This window comes from Syzygium oleosum, unplaced genomic scaffold, assembly GCF_021117445.2.
Source record: "Syzygium oleosum isolate NSW1041296 unplaced genomic scaffold, Sole_v2.1 Sole_v2.14, whole genome shotgun sequence".
In the NCBI taxonomy this organism is placed as follows: domain Eukaryota; kingdom Viridiplantae; phylum Streptophyta; class Magnoliopsida; order Myrtales; family Myrtaceae; genus Syzygium; species Syzygium oleosum.
Window position 1 is genome coordinate 10,032,707 of NW_026607498.1, and position 18,617 is coordinate 10,051,323.

At 42.0% G+C, this 18,617-nt stretch overlaps 3 protein-coding genes across 9 annotated transcripts; 2 read left to right on the plus strand and 1 right to left on the minus strand.

Annotated features, from left to right (window-relative positions):
* The first annotated feature begins 812 nt into the window (after positions 1-812).
* On the plus strand, positions 813-5,976 carry LOC115690268 (hydroxymethylglutaryl-CoA synthase-like). Of its 2 annotated transcripts, XM_030616571.2 has the most exons (12): positions 813-1,357; positions 1,869-1,975; positions 2,106-2,238; positions 2,408-2,551; positions 2,868-3,026; positions 4,015-4,088; positions 4,184-4,259; positions 4,351-4,406; positions 4,499-4,586; positions 4,667-4,807; positions 4,898-5,047; positions 5,393-5,976. In XM_030616571.2, exons 1-12 carry the CDS (start codon positions 947-949, stop codon positions 5,588-5,590), a joined length of 1,737 nt encoding a protein of 578 aa, XP_030472431.2. In that variant the 5' UTR covers positions 813-946; the 3' UTR covers positions 5,591-5,976. The 2 variants fall into 2 exon arrangements, with proteins under 2 accessions (XP_030472431.2, XP_056173967.1); XM_056317992.1 differs by lacking the exons at positions 4,184-4,259; positions 4,351-4,406 and having other exon boundaries at positions 814-1,357.
* Positions 5,977-7,004: 1,028 nt separating this feature from the next.
* Positions 7,005-8,548, minus strand: LOC115690307 (L-type lectin-domain containing receptor kinase S.4-like). Its single transcript, XM_030616628.1, has 2 exons — positions 7,851-8,548; positions 7,005-7,647 (listed from the first exon to the last, which is right to left on the minus strand). The coding sequence occupies exons 1-2, from the start codon at positions 8,546-8,548 to the stop codon at positions 7,005-7,007; spliced, it is 1,341 nt and encodes a 446-aa protein (XP_030472488.1).
* Positions 8,549-12,219: 3,671 nt separating this feature from the next.
* LOC115690267 (uncharacterized) lies at positions 12,220-18,109 on the plus strand. 6 transcript variants are annotated; one of them, XM_056317841.1, is made up of 9 exons: positions 12,221-12,703; positions 13,030-14,817; positions 14,945-15,077; positions 15,156-15,303; positions 15,393-15,638; positions 15,948-16,214; positions 16,860-16,976; positions 17,127-17,203; positions 17,651-18,109. In XM_056317841.1, the coding sequence occupies exons 2-6, from the start codon at positions 13,155-13,157 to the stop codon at positions 16,203-16,205; spliced, it is 2,448 nt and encodes an 815-aa protein (XP_056173816.1). In that variant the 5' UTR covers positions 12,221-12,703; positions 13,030-13,154; the 3' UTR covers positions 16,206-16,214; positions 16,860-16,976; positions 17,127-17,203; positions 17,651-18,109. The 6 variants fall into 6 exon arrangements, with proteins under 6 accessions (XP_056173820.1, XP_056173816.1, XP_056173818.1 ...); XM_056317845.1 differs by having other exon boundaries at positions 12,220-14,817; positions 16,878-16,976; XM_056317843.1 differs by having other exon boundaries at positions 12,221-14,817; positions 17,127-17,364; positions 17,626-18,109.
* The last annotated feature ends 508 nt before the right edge of the window (positions 18,110-18,617 follow it).

Sequence of the window (18,617 nt, forward strand, 5' to 3'; positions counted from 1 at the left end):
GTAAAACTAACTATGATGGTGTGTTAGGTGATGCTCCACGCGTGAGCATCTTTGAATCGTAATTGCTTAATCTCGTGTCGTTAAACACATACCTCAAAGGCACAGTGGTAATGTCTTCTGATGTTGTAAAAAAAAAAACTCTATATTTATAACATTAGAAATGACAAGCGAATATTCAATCTCATGTATGGTAAAAAGATTGGTATAGCCAATTAGTTATGTCTCATTTTATAGTTTATTATCTATTTATATGTTCATTAGGTTAGATACATGAAATGTGAGCGGAAAGTCAAAAGCATTGTGCTTATGTATATTCCTCGGATAATTTTTTACATATATATATATACACACACTATATTTATTTAATATTTCTTGTTATGACCGTAGTCTAGTCTAGTGTGCGTAATTTTCTAGGTGTCTGTTTTTTTTTGCTAAAATTTTTTCTAGGTGTCTTTTATTGACTAAACGAATGCCCCCACCAACCACTATTGTTGCCGCAGTCGAAATTGGTCGTCTAGCAATTAAAATAGTATTACAAGATATTCATTCTTATGAAAGAGTTTGGTGCTCCGTGGATCAAATGTCTTAGCCTCTTAGGCGGCGCATCGGTTAGGAAGTAAAGTCCGATCGGACGATGTTGGGCAATTGATTTGTTAAATTCGACGCCGATCGAATTGCGCAAAGAGAGTTGGTTGGCCCGCTGTTCATTATGCAATTTGATCTTCCTCTCTGACCGTCTTTGAATTGCGCGCTGCTCTAGGGATGACGAGAAACCGATCCCATACATTAGCGACGGTTATTCCCCGATCGATGAATATTTCTTAGCAATGGTCTTTAATTTCTACGCACGGTTCGAGTCAATCGATCATCACCACGTGTCATGCGCTTCGCCGGAAAGCTGCCCACCGGAAACTCATCGTCGGTGAGCACATGACGCTCGACTTACATGATCGACGGGCTTATCAGACATCCCATCATCGATGGACCTTATGGATCGCGTGTATTACGTGCATCGTCACATCTGGCAAATTCTCACAAAGTCTCTCTCTGCAATGGCATGTCGATGCGTATAAATATGCCAGAGCGCCTACGTTCCAGCCCTCATCTGTCACTTGCTCTCTCTCTCTACGACTTCCCTGGTTTCTCTCTCCTCCCCTGTACAGGAGTTACGTTCGAGGTCGGAGGAGGAGAAGAGCGAGGTTTCATCGTCCTCTGTTTCCTGTGTCTCCTCATTCTCCGCTGCGAGCTTCTTCGCGTCTCGAGCGATAGTTTCTTGTTCGTTCGAGGCGCGGAAATGGCGAAGAACGTGGGGATTCTCGCCATGGAGGTCTACTTCCCTCCTACTTGCGTGCAGCAGGTGCGTTTCCTCCCGCTCCGCTCTGTCCCCGTCGTGGCGGTATCGTTCTCAATGCACGAGAGAAAACGGAGGAAAAGATCTTTCGGAATCTGAGTGTGGCTCTGAACCCGAGCGCTAAGTTCGTCACGCGATGGAAAAATTGCCTGTAGTATATGGTGATCCAAGTGGCTGGCTTTGACGAGCGTTGATCCCATGGCATTCGGTGATGGAGCCCGCAGAGTCGCTTGGACGATGGATTCAATACTTTGCTGATGGAGTCGGCATCTGCATTTCATTTACTTCCGTAATTGCTATGACGAATCTCCTCATCCGAAATAAATATCCGCTTGGACTGACTCGTGATGCTGTGGGAGCTTCCCGGTGGCGCCGTGTCGGTTGCTCTTCGACGACGATCCTTTCTTTTGAATGGATTTGAGGCTGATCGTTGTGAATTTACGCAGCTCTACGTCCATAACAACATCTGCCATCGCATCTGAATTATTAACCCAGTTTCTCATTTCTGCGTGGATAGGAAGCCCTGGAGGCTCATGATGGAGTAAGCAAAGGGAAGTACACTATTGGGCTAGGACAGGACTGCCTGGCCTTTTGTACGGAGGTTGAAGACGTCATCTCGATGAGGTCTGCCTCACCATGATTTCGGGCTATCTGTGAAATAATCACAGCCCTTTCGCCTCTCATATGGCATGTTAAGTTTGCCACTCATTTGCCTATGCGGACATGACAATTTACTTAAATATTGATTATTCAGTTTAACAGCCGTGACTTCCCTTTTGGAGAAATATGGAATTGATCCAAAACAAATCGGTCGTCTGGAGGTAGGCAGTGAGACTGTCATTGACAAGAGCAAGTCCATCAAAACCTTCCTCATGCCAATCTTTGAGGTATACTCCCACATATTTTGGAGTCTAGTAATTGTTGTGGCAAGTGGTGCATTAGTGTTGTTGCCAAGAAAATGACGCATATTTCTGGGGGACTTTTTTTGGGCTATTCTACCGAATTGCCTCAAGAGAAATGATTGCTTTGGTTAATTTTTGTGTGTAAAACGAACAGGCAAGTGGAAATACTGATGTTGAAGGCGTTGATTCAACTAATGCATGCTATGGGGGAACTGCAGCTTTGTTCAACTGTGTCAACTGGGTGGAGAGTAGTTCATGGGATGGACGCTATGGACTTGTTGTATGCACTGATAGTGCGGTATGGATTCTTATTAGTATTTCACTGTTACCTCAAGTTATCTCTAATTCCTTGGCCAAAGCGCATACATATATCTGTCTATGTTCATAGCTACTCATGCCGAATGGATGTTTTTGTAAATCCATTCCCCATATAATTTGTCAATTTGCTTTTTTTACTTCTATTTGTGGTTGACAAAGGTGAGGAATATCAGTTTGAAAGCGCCTTTTCGGCTGCACTCAGATGGTCTTTAATAGTGTCTTAGATCGTATCATGTACAGTTTGTATGCTGGAGTAACCATCGTGTTGATTTATTGCGAGAGATTTCCTTTATCAGGTGTATGCTGAAGGACCGGCTCGTCCTACAGGAGGAGCAGCTGCCATTGCAATGCTCATAGGTCCTGATGCACCGGTCGTTTTTGAAAGCAAATTTAGGGGGAGTCACATGTCTCATGCCTATGACTTTTACAAGCCTAATCTTGCAAGTGAATATCCGGTAACTGTCCTTGTACGTTACATTCTTAATTGGTCAAATGATTTCTCCCTGGGTTCAATACTTGTCTTAGATTCTTTTCTGCATCTAAATGTGCGGCTGTATATAAGCTCTTTACAGCAAGTATTGCAGATAATTGCTAAATGTATAGTCGATAGAAGTCTCCAAGAGTATTGCAACAAATTGAATGAAGGGATTGTCTTTTGGTGCTATTTCTGCCACATTCAGCTTGATAAATTCGAACTTTCTGAAGATGGTAAAATGCACCCTGAAAGTTTTCTAGAATTTGAACAGTTACAAAGAACAGAGAATATATAAGGATTCGTTTTGACTTTAGCTTCTTATGGAATAAAATTTTGGGCATTAGCGAAGTCCTCTAGCGAAAATGGTCAAATAATATACATATTGTAGTATGAGGAAGAGTGATTTGTTATTCAAAGGGATCTGTGATGACAATAAATCTGTCAAAAAGATTTTGGGTTGAGAAAGCGAAATATGAAGAAAAAATTTTCTTTATCAAGAGGGACAGTAGAGTCTGTTAGTGCAATTGCGAAAAAATTCGAAGTATTCTGTTTCACCAAGACCAAAAATTAGTTCAATAGATTAGTCGAAAACATCCTAAAAAACAGTTGAGATAATGCTTGTGATGCTAGTGGGTTTTCAGCAATCAAGCCCTTATGACATGTATAATTCAGCAGAGCAAGATGTCATACCTAGTGTTATCAGAAACCTTCGTCAAGCAAGTATGTTTACGTCAAACCAAGTACCTCAAAGTCATGGTGGACCTAGCTTGATGAAGTTGAATGCTGCTCTCTTAATGTAAACCTGATAGCTATTTGGTTGCTGACAACAAAAATAAATGCACTTGGCTTTTTTCACTACATAGTATGTGGTATAGACTAGATGGTTCCTTCTACAATATTGCGCTCCGATTAGTCCTGATTTCTCTGTGATATCTATTTGCTTACCCTGTTTCTTGAACGTATTCTAGGTTGTTGATGGGAAACTATCACAAACATGCTATTTGATGGCTCTTGACTCCTGCTATAAACATTTTTGTCACAAGTAAGTTGCTATCAATATGCTAGATGCCTTTTACTCCCTATTATGTTTAAGAATCTTACATGCTTTCTACATTCTTGCACTTTGGTTTTCCATAGATACGAGAAGTTAGAAGCAAAGCAATTCTCAATATCTGATGCCGCCTATTTCGTTTTCCACTCTCCTTATAACAAGGTGCCATTTTCGCCTCATCTCAACTCTCAAGCAACTGCTTATTTCAGTATTCTTCAACTTCACTAAATCTAAAACATACTACCAACTGCAGCTTGTACAGAAAAGCTTTGCTCGTTTAGTATTCAATGACTACTTGAGGAATGCCAGGTTTTATGTTCTTCCTGCTTTACAGCTTTAAAAACTTCTGTAACATATATACTTTGACTCGATGATTGATTTTACTTCCATTTGACGGGCAGCTCTGTTGATGAACTTTCCAAAGAAAAGCTGGCTCCTTTTTCAAGCTTATCTGGTGATGAAAGCTATTCAAGCCGTGATCTTGAGAAGGTCATTCCAAAGCCGACATCCAAATACAATAAAAGGATGAAACTTGTGGCTCATAGTGTTGTTTTCCCCCCTCATTTTAGGTATCCCAACAAGTTGCAAAGCCCTTGTATGATGAAAAAGTGCAACCAACCACTTTGATACCAAAACAAGTTGGCAACATGTACACTGCATCTCTCTATGCCGCATTTGCTTCTCTTATTCACAACAAGCATGCCACACTGGTATAAGTTTTTGGACATATTTTACGGAATGGTTCTTGCACCTACCATCTGGATCTTGCATCTCAAGTTTATGTTCTTCAATTTCTGTAGGGAGGCAAACGCATCATATTGTTCTCATATGGAAGTGGTTTAACTGCTACAATGTTCTCATTGCGACTTCGTGATGGCCAAAATCCCTTCAGCCTCTCTAAGATGGCATCTGTTATGGATGTCGAGAAGAAGTTGAAGTCAAGGCATGAGGTACTTCTCATACTCCACTAATATGCATAATTTTTAATGGTAGAAATCTCATGCTACTTCAAAGTGCTTGAACCCAGTATTTGGAAGTATATATATGCGGCAGCAGTTAAGACGTCTCTGTAAATGTCCGCCTGTGATCACCTAACGCTTTTGTAAATTTCAGCTTGCTCGACTGTATTGCTTCTGTGTCAACTGCTACGTGTCCAGTGGTATTAGTATTCAATTTACTAAAGTCTGAGGACAAGAAAATCTAATCATCTTGCGATGAGAAAAAGTGGAGCGAACTGTCACCTTACCATTGATTAGGTGGATGATGGACTAATGATGAAACGTGCTTTCTTACAGTTCCCTCCTGAAAAATTTGTCGAGAACTTGAAGCTTATGGAGCATAGATATGGGGCTAAGGACTTCACGACAAGCAAGGACTGTACTCTCCTATCTCCCGGTACATACTATCTCACTGAAGTCGACTCCATGTACAGGAGATTCTACGCCAAGAAAACCAAGGACGGTAGTTGCGAGAAAAGTTTGGCTGGTCACTGAAATGAATAAGATAATTCCTGTAGAAGCACAAATTTGGATTTTCGCTTTTTCGAGTTTGGCAGTTTCGGGAAGCAACACTATCTTCCCTGTTTCTGTAACACCATTTAGCCAGCTCGTGTTCTGCGCAGTAGTATGTCCAGATATTTTTCTCTGTTTAATTTAATGGTTATTGCTGGAAGTATTCTGATGAGTATCTGTCAATGTTTTTACTCGTCTCCAACGTAGAGTTCTTCATTCACTTACTCAAAGAGAGTTTGATTGTATTATTGGAGCCATTTCCTTTGGGAATTGAAGCTGGGAAGGTCTGGTTTGTGTGAACTATTACTGGTTAGAGTGCAGCAAATTCTTTCCATATTGCTGTCTAATTGCTCTTAAAATGTCATTTGTGCAACTTCCATTCTCTCTATTGTCAGTCCCTGAGACGAGAAATCTCTCTCTCTCTCTCTCTCTCTCTCTCTCTCTCTCTCTCTCTCTCTCTCTCTCTAGTTCACTCAAGAAAAAAAGTCCTCTTGGTGGGTCAAGTAATAGAACTCGCGCGCTCTGTAGAGTATTTCGACGTCTGTACCACCCCCAACGTCACTATCCTGGTCGTGGCATGCATCGTTAGGGCATGCCAAATTTACTAGCGAACGCTTTGAAGTCCAAAAAGGGGACCGCCAAAGATGGTTTCACATCAGGGAGCTTATCTTCTGTGAAAGTGTTGCATCTTCCAACCTTAGTGGCCAAGCGTCACCAGACATGTTTATTGACTGAAAATTTGGTGTGCTTAGTTGATGGATATCATTTTCACTCGCGATAATGCAGCATTAGCTCATTTTAACGCCATTCCAATCGGTTTGTCTTATGTTGCTGCTCTTTATGGTATGTGTAAAGTAAAAGACGATTGGCTCTCTCGAGTCTTCTGTCTCCATTGGGAAAGCTGTTCCCACGAGGGCCTAAAGTCGCTATGCTCAGATAGACCATTCACGACCATCTCTTTGTATTAACAAGAATCATAGATTTTTGCAGTGAACGAGGGCATTTTATCACACTAATCCGGAAACATCTCCTCAGACACCATTCTAGGACTTGGATTTAGGTTGAGACTCGAGCGACATTGATTACAACACACTATCAATCATATGCTTCCATTTGCACAGAGTTTATCAGATACTAACATACCCCTGTATGCCTACATAGTACATCATAGTACATTGATACTTCAAGTCATATTATATGAGACAGAAAGAGATTAAAACAATTGGGCTGGTTTCTTCTGGGGCAACTCGGGAAGTGCCTTAATATTCAGAAGTTGCACCACGTCTTCCATGGAAACCCTGCAATTCGCTTCATTCAAAGTGCTGACCAGACCAATGTCCAAGGCGCGAAGAGCTTGTTCCCTGACTCCTCCCAACCCCATCCGCTCGTCCACGTCTTAGTCCTTCTCTCCTCTCTCGTACATGCTCCATGCAAATTCCAAAACTCCTGTCTCCTCTTTCTCACCCACGCTCACACTTCTCTTCCTGGCAACGATCTCTAGTACCAGCATCCCGAACCTGAACACATCCTTTCTCTTACCGATGAATCCATTCTCGCCTCTGTTTGACTTGGCCACGACGGTAAGTAATGCATAATCCGCCAGAACGGCTCCATAGCTAATGTTGAGAAACACGCTGCTTGTCCTCAAATTTCCATGAATGGTGCCCTTAGAATGGAGAAAACTTAATGCTTTTGCTATATCTTCAATGAGATTGAACATGCGAGTCCAGGGAAGGACACCGAGTCTGAAAAGCCATTTGTCGAGGCTCCCATTCTGGAAATAATCATAGATGACGATCATCTCCTTACTGTTGTAACACCGCCCTTTGATAGGAGCCAGATTAGGATGGCAAAATTGGTTCAAGCCATTAATTCTTTTCATTATTCGGGCGTGAATGCTCGATGCAATGGTCTGACTCTCCAAGTGCTGCGAGAACCACTTAACTGCAATATGACGGCCATTGGGAAGAGTTCCTCTATATAGGACGCCTTTCGGGTCGCTGTTTAGCACTTCTGATTTGCTGAATTTGAGTGTAGCTCTGCAAATTTCAAGGATCGTGAAGGGGTGAGGCTTGCTAGGTGGTGTCGGCCTCCGCTTGATACTGGGAAAACTATAAGAAGGTGAGCTCTTTTGGGGGTTGCTTTTGGAATAGAGGACTACAAGAGCTAGTGTGCATAGCCCAACCACAGGGACAAAATCAGAAAGCTGCTCGGTGCCCTTGAGTTAGGGACTTTAGAGTACTTGGAAACTTGGTGGATGAGGTTTCTTTTGCAAGTTCTTTCGCTGGGAACTTGAGGAAAGGCTTCGATTGCAGAAGAGAAGTTCCATGATAGAACACTGTGGATTTGTGTTGATTTGGCTGTGGAGGCCGAGAATCCAACAAACATAAATTCGTTGAGAAAACCCGAGAGATCCAGAGGCAATGATAATACGGTTAGGTTCGGCACGTGACCATTGTCAGCTCCAAGATAAACATCAATCCATTTCCGACAACTGTCATAATTGATCCATGCTCGATGAACAGAACCATCATGGAGGGAAACTGTGGTTTCTGATAGATCGGCCGTTTTCATGGAAACAATGGTTCCAAGGTTGATTCCGACATGATCATCGTTAGGATCGCCAAACTCTGTGTCATGACTCTTATCGAACTCGATTGCAAAAATCTTGTAGTGGTCGCATGCGTCATTAAGTAAGCCGAGCCAGGGTCCGGCTCTCCCGCCTTGATCACGGCTTAAGGATGACTCATCAGTAGCATTGGATGTGAACATGGAGGCTCTGAACTGAAAGGAGAAAGTGGTTTTGAAGGAAGCCAGGGTCTTGGTTACAGGTTCAAACATACGAATGGGACAGTTATAAACGGCTCTACCTGCTTGATAACTACGATTAGTGGCTGGTGATGGGTCAGGAATTTGGATAATACCGTTGTCATCTGACATTGTTGCACTCCCCAGGAGCTTGATGTCGGGAGTACTACTTGGGTTTAATCTAGGATGGAATCTAGAGAAGCAGAGGTCCTTCCTTACAGTTACTGATGTTCCAAAATGGTGGTGATTGTGGTGGATTTTGTGTGCTGCAAGTTGGGTGTTCATTGAGAGAAGGAAATACAAGGTTGCGAATATCGCTGAAGACACAGAAAATGAGCACCAATCCATCTAGTGAGGCTACTAATTAAGGGGTAGGTGATTGCTTATATATCAGTGCATTTTGCTGGCTATTAAAAAAAAAGACAAATTGATCAAGAACAGTAATTATATGATAATATAAGATAACTTTATATTGGTCATTAAACACTTAGCCCATGCAACCATTAGCAACTAAAAGTAGAAACCATGCTGTCAAAACTCAAAACAGTGCTTAAAGTGTTGAACTTCTTATACATCCATTATTGTATGAACCACTCAGTACTATCATATAGAAAATCTTGGGAATCTCAAGTTTCAACTCCTTAAGAAATGCCTTACAAAGGTCCCTATGGACATTATCTTCTGCATAGCGACCAAAAAAAAATCATTATCTTCCGCATGTACATTTCACTCGTCGATTGGTTGAGAAAAGAGCGGGTTGCAGAGAAAACTAGAAGGATGATATTTCATGCTAAGTTATTGCCACAGGAGAGGAATGTTGGCAATCTTAGTGCAAGAGCCTCACTGATTATGCAAGAGTTGGCTGAGACTCCCAAGTTGTAGCTTTTAAAGCATAGACAGGTACAGGAGAGCCAAAATGGCTCTGGCGGCTGACCTAACTCCCTAAGAAGCGAGATTATTTTAATTAAAAATGGGTTTTGAGACCTTCAAGCAAGTAACCTTCCATGTTTCATTGTATGCTGTACTGTGACAAAGTAGAACAATTTAAGCTCGTCACTCTTTCGTGTGAAGAATTAATCACAGAGAACTGGCAAGGGATTGTAGTTTCTCATCGACCCTTGTATAATGGCATGACAAAAGCAATGTTGAGTATGCAATTCCATATTGAGGTATAGCCAATTACAATTCAGAGAACTTGTGTTCCATGATTTGGTTCGTATGGCTTCCTAATGCAGGTTCAACATGCTTTCTCGTCTGCAAATAATCAAGTCTATTGGATGGAGCCCTGCAATAACTTCTCTGTGATCAGTGTAAAGAAAATTTGAAAAGCCGGATAACTACTAATAAGAGCAGTTCCTTGGATCATTTGAGCAGGTTCCTAAAATGGAACAGACACCATTGGATATGCTTCACTGTCATGGATGTCTTTCTATCTGCAAGAAAGCCTTATCGTTTGTTACAATATGAAAATGGAATAGTTTGCCTACTTATATCAGTGATGTCAGCTCCAAGAGATCATTCTCAGTAGACAGCAAGTTGCCTAATGAAGCATTAACGAAGCTGGATTTTACTTTTTGCGGGATATTTAACTCCCGTTAGCCGCTTTCATTCTTAATTTGCATTTTCTATAACATGATTTGTGAACGATTGGTTCTTGGCTGGTTATATGATTTCTATCCGTGGGTAACTCTCTTTTGGTACTCTTAGGGCCCGTTTGGTAACGTGTCAAACAGTGAAAATTTTTATTCTTTTATTCCCAGAAATAGTTTGGGAACAGAAATGCGTTTGGTAAACTTTTTGTTTCCGGGCACATTTTTGCAAAAATTTGTGCCCAGAAACAGTTTTGGAAGAGAAACAAGAAGTAAAAAAAAGTTGCTTCTTGTTTCTTGGCAAAATTTTGAGAATGAGTTATTTTTCTTCTTTTTCTTTTTTTTCTTTTCTTCTTTGTGTTGTTCTTCCCTGGGAGTTTGGCCGGTCGTGGCGGCCGGCGGCCAGCCGGCGACGGACCACGGCCCGGGCCGACGAGGGCGTCACGGCCCTCGCCGGCGAGGGTGAGGGTGGACCCTCGCCGTCGCGGCGACGGCGAGGTCGGCTTCACCGTAGGTCGCGAAGGCGAGGCTCGGCTCGCGCGATCCGGGCGAGGCCGACCTCACCGTCGCGACCCACGGTGGGTCGGCCTCGCCCAGACGGCGAGGCCGAGCCTCGCCGTCGCGACCCACGGCGAGGCTCGGCCTCGCTTGATTTGGGCGAGGCCGGCAGTGAGGCAGGCGGCGAGGGCAGCGACGCCCTGGCCTGTGGCCAGTCGCCGGTGCCGGCGACCGGCCATGGCCAAAGAAGGGAAGGGTAGAAAGAAAAAAAATATTAAAATATTATTAATAAAACAAAAATTTGTATAGTTATCAAACGTGAATAGTAATTTTGGACAGTTACCAAACGTCTTCAAATGCTCAGAAATTGTTTTCTGGCACAGAATCAAAAAGAATCATTTCTGAGTAGAAATAGTTCCCGGCATAGAATGATTGTCATGCGCACCCTGTGCAGTTTACTTTTTGTATATGATTCTGATTGATCTTCCTTTCTCCCAATCTTCTTGTCTTCATTTGACGTTCCAAAGGGTTTCCCTATTTACACTAGAATGATGGAGCACTAACTTTTAAAAAGCGTTTTTATCTTGCACGAAAATGGAAAAAAGGCGCACTAAAATTTGTGTTTCAGGGTGTCGGAAGGGACCAGAAGTTGGTGGACAACAAGAATTAACAATTTCGATCGCATATCTCAAGTCTCCGTCACTTCTGTTTTCGTACAATCAATTCACCCCATATTGTGCTTCACACCTCATCTTCACAATACTTCAACTCCGGAGGTGCCGAAGAAATACTGGTTCATCTGGTTTTTCCTAATTGACTATACTGAGAGAGGTTTAAAGACATTGTTAGAACTAGCAAAGCTAGAAGAAACAGGAGGGTACTTTTGTTATGAGGCTGCTATGACAAACACTCAGAAGTTTTCTTTCATACAGAGCAGAAAACAGATTATAGGTTCTGATTAGCCAGGACAAGAGTAACTAGGTAATCTTTGAACTGCTTAGTTTCTGATCTAGAATTGACTGAGATGTCAGGCCATGGAAAACGATAGAAAAAACAGTCATTCCAATTCAAACTTGTGGTTAAAAGAAATTCTGCTAACTTTGGGAGATAAACATACTCTGTTTTAAGTATTAGCAATTGGTATGACCAGGGGAGGCTATCTAACCTCAGCCCAGAGTTCATATCGCACACAAGATTCACAGGGCCTGTCTAGCGACTTCAGGATCAATATGCAGCTTAAGTACCCCCGCCTTTATCATTTTGTTCTCCTATGAGGGAAACAGGAGATTTTGCTGTGATACAACTATTTATAGACGGCGAGAGTGGTCATCTAAGTCGAAAACTTCATTTTGGCCATAGCCTAGTCACTAGTGGCAGTTGCAATGGGGCTTCCTTCCCTTGGAGCTGGACAAGTTGCATAAAAAAAGACAAAAAGAATATATACAGAGCAGATCTAATCCACAAGAAGAAAAGACATATATGGAGAGCATACTATCAATGACATTAGCTGTTTGAGATAACCTGAGTGTGATGTTTCAAAGATGATCTTTGGTTTGCAATGAATAGCAGCTGCAATTTTGGGTAATGAAATCCTCTTCGTTTCATAAGAAAAAGGTCAAAAAAAACCCACAAGAAAGTCCTCGAATCCCCCAATTGTCGATGGCGCGAGCTTCACCAATCATTTAGCAGACCGAGACATGCTGAGTACCCAAGTTCTGTAGAACCACCAAAGAGCACAGGGTCCAAATCTGCTTTAACCCCTCAATGTTGGAGCCCAAAGCCTAGGACCTTCAAAATAGGTGTACTTTCTTCATTCTCTAATGTGGCACCATATACATTCGTCCATTTGATGTTACTCGATGATTGTCCCCAATCCTCAAGAAAGACCATCTGGGTGCTCTTTAAGGTGGGCAAAATTCGATGAACGAATGCGGCAGGAAATACTTTTGTGCTCTGGTTCGAGAGAGAGAGAGAGAGAGAGAGAGAGAGAGCATGAGAAAGACGGCAACAGCTTAAAAGAAGAGTCTTTTTTGGCAACAGCGATTGGTCAAGAAGGCCTACTACCCTCTTCACCGCAAGAATCTGCCCATAATAGTTTTATCTGCTCTTTTTCCCTCTCCTCTTTCACAATTAACCCTGATCGTCTCTTTGTCCCTCGCCTCTCGCGCACGCCTCCAGCCTCGCTCGACGCCGGCCGACGGTAATCGTTTCCGACGGCAAGTGGGCGGCGCCGAGAACCCTCTCGTACCCGCAGGCAAGTCTCCTCCTTCTCCGCCTCATTTCTTGCGAATAGTTTGTTCACAGTACATGAATTGCAAGAGAGCTTGTCGATTTGGGGACATCTTTTCTCTTCTTGAAATCGGCGAGCGGTTCCGTTGGACCGCCCGGGAACCGAACCGAACCGGACCGGACCGGGAACCGATCACGCCTAGGCGGAAAATGTCGTCTTTCACGGTAGTAAGGAATGAAAGAATCCTCTTCAAAAACGGTTAAAGATAACCTTGGCGAAGAAACCTTAAATTTCAGGACTTTTCGAGCGTGAGTGCTTGCCGGGGAAAGTTCGAGCTCGTTGGGAAGTCTCTGTGCGTGTCTGATTCAACAATTTGGCTGAAAGTAAAGAAGAATTTCGGAGCTAGTTCATACCAGTGGCTATGGCGAAACAAGCAAATACCCTCTTTCTTGAGGACTGGTTGAGAAGCAACAGCGGCGGCGGCAGTATCGGCAACACCGGAAACGCTGCTTCCCCATCATCTGCTCGAGCAATAATCCAAGCATGGGCTGAGCTCAGAGATTGTCTTCAGCACCAGTCTTTTCAACCCCACCACCTCCAATCGCTGAAGACTTTCCTCAACTCCCAAGCCTCCCTCCATGTTGCAGACCCTCAAGCCAAGCTTTTGATCTCCATCCTCTCTTCTCCGGACTTCTGTCCTCCTCGGGAATCGCATCCCATGTTTCTCAGGCTCCTCTATGTCTGGGTAAGGAAGTCCTTCAGACCCAATCCCGCGCTTGTTGATTCTGCTGTGGAGGTTGTGTGTGGAATTGTTGTTTCGGCTAGGTTCGATTCCGACTGGGGTCGTTTGGTGTTCGCTGAGGGTGTTCTTGTTCTGGGTGCATTCTCTGCTGTGCCTGCTGCCTCCGATGCCTCAAAAGTTCTGTGCTTGGAGTCTATTTGCAGGCTGTTGGAACAATGTGGTGCATTGATGAGGTTGTCTGAAGGAGTCATAGCGAACGTCCTTGCAGGAATTGGATATGCTCTATCTTGTCCTGTCAATGTTCATTACGATAAATTTGTGAGCTTTTCGTTGGGCGTTTGGGGGAGCGAGGATGGACCTGAGAGTAGTATTCCAAATGGACTTATGATTCTGCATTTGATTGAATGGGTGATCTCGGGATACATCAATTCTTGTTCTTTCGAAAAGATTAGATTTTTTTCGCAGATTGCTCTGGAAAATTCAGAGGAGAAGTATGTTCCTTATGCTCTTTCAATGGCTGCTGGTGGAGTATTAAGAGCTTCCAATAGACTTGCATCTCGTGGTGCAGGGTTGGAGATTCTTAGATTGACAATTAGTGCAGAAGACAAGATGGAATATCTTGCTAGTGGATTGATTTCCAGAATGGAAGATCCTGGGAATTGTCTTGACTATCCCATGGATAGACTCCTTTTACAGTGTTTAGCCTTATCATTCGCTCGAAGTGGCTCATTATCTTCAAGAGCCCCCTTTCTTATATGTCTTGCTTCTGCGTTGATCAGTGAAATTTTTCCCTTAAGGCGCTTATATGCCAAGATACTTGATAGTTCTCTTAGCAGTTCAGCTAGAATAAGGCACAATGAGGTTAGAGAACACGTGGAAAGTGTTCTATTTAAAGAAGGAGGAGCCGTAACTGGCATTTTCTGCAATCTTTATGCTTCTGCAGATGACCAAAACAAAGCTCTTGTGGAGAATCTCTTCTGGCGTTACTGTTGTGATTTGTATTTGAGTCATCGACAAGTCGTTCTAGTGCTTCAGGGCAGAGACAATAATTTACTCGGTGACTTGGAAAAAATTGCCGAATCTGCTTTTCTAATGGTTGTTATGTATGCATTGGCAGTAACAAAGCAAAAGTTAACTCCTAAACACGGCAAGGAAACTCAGATGGGGGTGTCGGTGCAGATATTAATTGCATTTTCTTGTTTAGAGTATTTTCGGCATATGAGGTTGGCCGAGTATCTGGATACTGTCAGGGCGGTCCTTCCTAGTGTTCAGGAAAATGAGTCTGCATGTGTATCATTTGTAGAGTCAATTCCTTCTTATGCTGATCTAACTGTTGGGCAAGGTAAGAATTATCTTCTGTTCTACTTATGAGTGCGCTAAGCGCCTAGCAACAGTACTTCTGATAGCTATATATGGATTATTGTAATTGATAAATTTCCGTGTTTGTTCTGCAATTATTCCTTCGTCAGGATCAGAGTACTGTTGGTCCACAGATGACGTGCAAACTGCTCGCATATTGTTTTACCTACGGGTTATTCCAACCTGCATCGAACGGTTATTGAGCCCTGTCTTTAGGAAATCTGTGGCTCCAACTATGTTCCTGTATCCTTAACCAAGGATCTTTGTTCCTTATGATATCTGAGTTGTGTGTCTTACCATCCTTAATGAAGCTTCAATTAGATATATGGGACACCCAAATGTAAAAGTAGCTCGAGCTGCACACTCTTTGTTTGCTGCATTTGTATCTTCTGGTATAGATTCTTTTGAGGATCAAAGGGCATCCCTAAAGGAGCAACTTGTGTACTACTACATGCAGAGATCTTTAGAGGTATCTAGTGATATGGCTATGCATGAAAAATCAATCTTCATTTTCTTCATTAAAAGTTTGTTCTCAATGTTGTAATTCCTCTGTTGCAGGCATTTCCTGCCATCACTCCTTTTGAGGGTTTGGCATCTGGAGTGGCAGCCATTGTTAGACATCTTCCTGCTGGTAGTCCTGCTATTTTCTACTGCATCCACAGTATTGCTGAAAAAGCAAATAAGCTATGCAGTGTAGAGTTCGTTCAGGATGGTCATATGTCCATGAAATGGCAAGGAGAGTCAGAACCTTGCAATAATCTGCTGGAGTTGCTCCTGCGCCTTTTGTCTCTTGTTGATATTCAAGTGAGTTCTCTTACTCGCTTGTTTGTTATGCCCTGCAGTAAGATAATTCTTAGCCAAACTATATATTCGGTGATTATTTGCCTGGGTGCTCGTACCACTTTTGAACCGCATTTATCTTTAGTTTTATCATTATAGGAAGTTGCTTCTGTTACTGTGGTAACTGAAGGACAAGAATTTCACATTGGGGCAAAGTAACTTAGTACGGTGGTGCAGAGCTTAATAAGAAACTCATTTTGTTAGAGAAATGACTTCTGCAACTGAGATAGTATATCTTCTTTGATGGGTTGAACTTTTAATATGATGATTCAGGTATTGCCAGACTTGATGAAGTTATTGGCACAGATGATAGTCCAGTTACCGAAAGATGGCCAGAACATGGTGCTCAATGACTTGTACGCACAGGTTGCAGAGTCTGATGATCTTACCCGCAAACCCACATTAGTTTCGTGGTTGCAGTCATTGTCTTACCTATGTACTCAAGCTAAGTCAAGTGGGAGTGATATCTCCAAGATTTCTTCATCAAAGAGAGAATCACCAAGTTGGATTGCTAAAGCCGCGCGACTTTAAAATGTTGAGGTGCAGTCTTGACTTGTCCGACTTAATGTAATCGTCTTGTGCACTTGTGTTTCTGTCAGTAAGCAGTAGTATGTAATTTTGCATTTGATAGGTGGTAAAATCTGCTTTCCATTCAGTACTGCTATTAGTTATGAAAATAAAAAGAACTCCCGTATAAAGATTTTTCAAGATTTTAGATAAGTTTGCAACAATCTCACCATTTCTACATGGCATCAGATTGACTGGTTGTGTGCTCTCTTTAGAGTTTTTGATCGATTTTCTATATATATCTTCTTGAGTTAAAATATTTCTTGTTTAGCATAGGTTGTTTATCGAAGTTTCAGATCAATCGAGATATTCCCTTCTCTTTTACTCTGTTGATTTCATTTTCCTTTGCCTTCCATTGCATAGATGCCACCAGTGAGAGGTTCTTTAAATCTGAGATTCAATTATACATTGATATGTCAAGCACAATTACGAAATAATTTACAAGAGAGTTGCTGTTTCTATTTCTATAACTAATCACCTAAAATTGTAGCTAGTTACATCAGGAATGTGCTGTTGTCCCCAACTACTTCAGTCATACTGCATATCCAAAAATCAGCAAACGAATACCTTAGTAGTTGCATTTTCGCACATTGTTAACTTGGTCAATCTGTCTTATAGAGCTGAAACTCGAACCAGGGAAGATGATCGGTCATTGAAATATTGACATAGATTTTTCAACAGATGAGAACTGGCAGACCAAATGGAACTCCACAACTTAACTTCGCTCCTGACCAGGTTAGCTTTTCTATACTACTATTTTGTCTGTCATGCAATCTTCTTTTCGTATAAAAGAGCGATTAATGGTGTCAGTTTCACATCATGTATTGCTTTCACTCAGTTTTGTCCACTTATTGATTGATGGGATGCATGTGCGCTTCTTTGCAGGGTAGAGATTGAAGTTTCCAGCTGCAAAGCTATTAGATCCTTCCGAGTTGCTCTTATTTCTGCCAAACATAATCTTGGTAATGAAACTCAATTTTCCTTTTGCCTTGAAGAAATCTGAATTGTATATATGCCCAGAGAACAGTTAGATACAACTCTTGACACTCATTATAGTTTGTCACCTTAGGCTCCTATACGGCTCTTTTAGCCCTAGTTTAGGGTAAAGTAGTTTCAGCAGAAGGTAATGTACTTGATCTTTTTCTGCTTGTCTGAGATATGCTGACAAAGATCGGACCAATACGAAAATCTGTGATGCCTTCCCTTTCTTTGCATGGATCACTTATTTTGATTGGTTAGGGAGCCTGCTTAAATTACTACTTTGGAGTTTCGCCGTAAAGAAATCTTACCTTTACCACGATAATCATCAAGTAAATGTAGGTCTGCTGCAGCTGTGAGAGACTGAGAGTTAGCTTAATTCTTTGCTTCTGTTTACCTAACACAGGTTCTAAATGCTCCTTTTCATCCAGATAATGGAATTTTCAATATCCACATGCTATCTGCTAGTTGTATGAAGTCGAAGAGGATACTCTCTATTCTCATGTATTGCGGATGCCACAACATTGAGCAGAGTCGAGAGTTCAACCGGCATGTGAACAGGATCGAGCATGTTCCGCAATATCCAGAATTAATCCGAGGTGATGCTGAGTAGCAATTGAATCGCGCCGATAAGGAATATTGCGGGAATGGGAGTAGAGGTTTAAACAAAAAAGATTATGCAAGGGATCACAGCTAAAGACAGGTGCTTACGAACAGTGTGTTGTATTAGCCAAATTTCAATGCCTTTGTTGAGCACTCTCTGGCTTCCCAAAGTTCTTTTTCCTCTTGTTCTTTCTTTTTGATTATTTACTCCAAGTTGTTGATGGTCCCCTTACACCACACTGGCCCTCCTTTCAACCAGAAGTTTCACTGAATTGCTTAAGCCAAAAGAGAGATAATAGCACAAATGATCCCTGAACTTTGTTGCAGTGTACAATGTCATCCTCGAACCTTTAATTTATGCAATATGGTCCTTGAATTTTAGCCGAATGTGCAATGCCATCCATAAATTTTTAATTTGTCCAATGTAGTCTGTGAATTATTGGTAAATGTTCTATGTTGTCTGTAGATTATATGAAAATATTTAGAAGTTCATAAACCACATTAAACATTATACCACAGTTTGGGGATCATATTGTATAAATTAAAAGTCCCCTCTCCTAAGAGAAAGGGAGACATCACCCACATCGAGTTTCATGTTGGATCCTCAAAGCAACCTTTGCAATTATTGTCTTTTTGACTCCTAACAATTACCTTGTTTCTATCCTCTTAATGTTTGCACGTGGATGCGATCTTTTACTCTTCTTATGCATTTGATGCTAGTGCTTCATTGGATGGGCAAAACGTGGGCAAAATGCATTGTGATTGAAATTAAAATTAAGATAAAGAGTTCTGTTA

Excerpts from the sequence above, each read along its gene's own strand:
- LOC115690268 (XM_030616571.2), top strand. The coding sequence starts at position 947 with ATGATCGACGGGCTTATCAGACATCCCATCATCGATGGACCTTATGGA. Across the intron at positions 1,358-1,868 it reads CTCCTACTTGCGTGCAGCAG|GAAGCCCTGGAGGCTCATGA; the intron begins GTGCGTTTCCTC and ends CTGCGTGGATAG. Across the intron at positions 2,239-2,407 it reads TCCTCATGCCAATCTTTGAG|GCAAGTGGAAATACTGATGT; the intron begins GTATACTCCCAC and ends TAAAACGAACAG.
- LOC115690267 (XM_056317845.1), top strand. The coding sequence starts at position 13,155 with ATGGCGAAACAAGCAAATACCCTCTTTCTTGAGGACTGGTTGAGAAGC. Across the intron at positions 14,818-14,944 it reads TGATCTAACTGTTGGGCAAG|GATCAGAGTACTGTTGGTCC; the intron begins GTAAGAATTATC and ends TTCCTTCGTCAG. Across the intron at positions 15,639-15,947 it reads TGTCTCTTGTTGATATTCAA|GTATTGCCAGACTTGATGAA; the intron begins GTGAGTTCTCTT and ends ATGATGATTCAG.
- LOC115690307 (XM_030616628.1), bottom strand. The coding sequence starts at position 8,548 with ATGTCAGATGACAACGGTATTATCCAAATTCCTGACCCATCACCAGCC. Across the intron at positions 7,648-7,850 it reads CTCATCCACCAAGTTTCCAA|AGCTACACTCAAATTCAGCA; the intron begins GTACTCTAAAGT and ends TGAAATTTGCAG.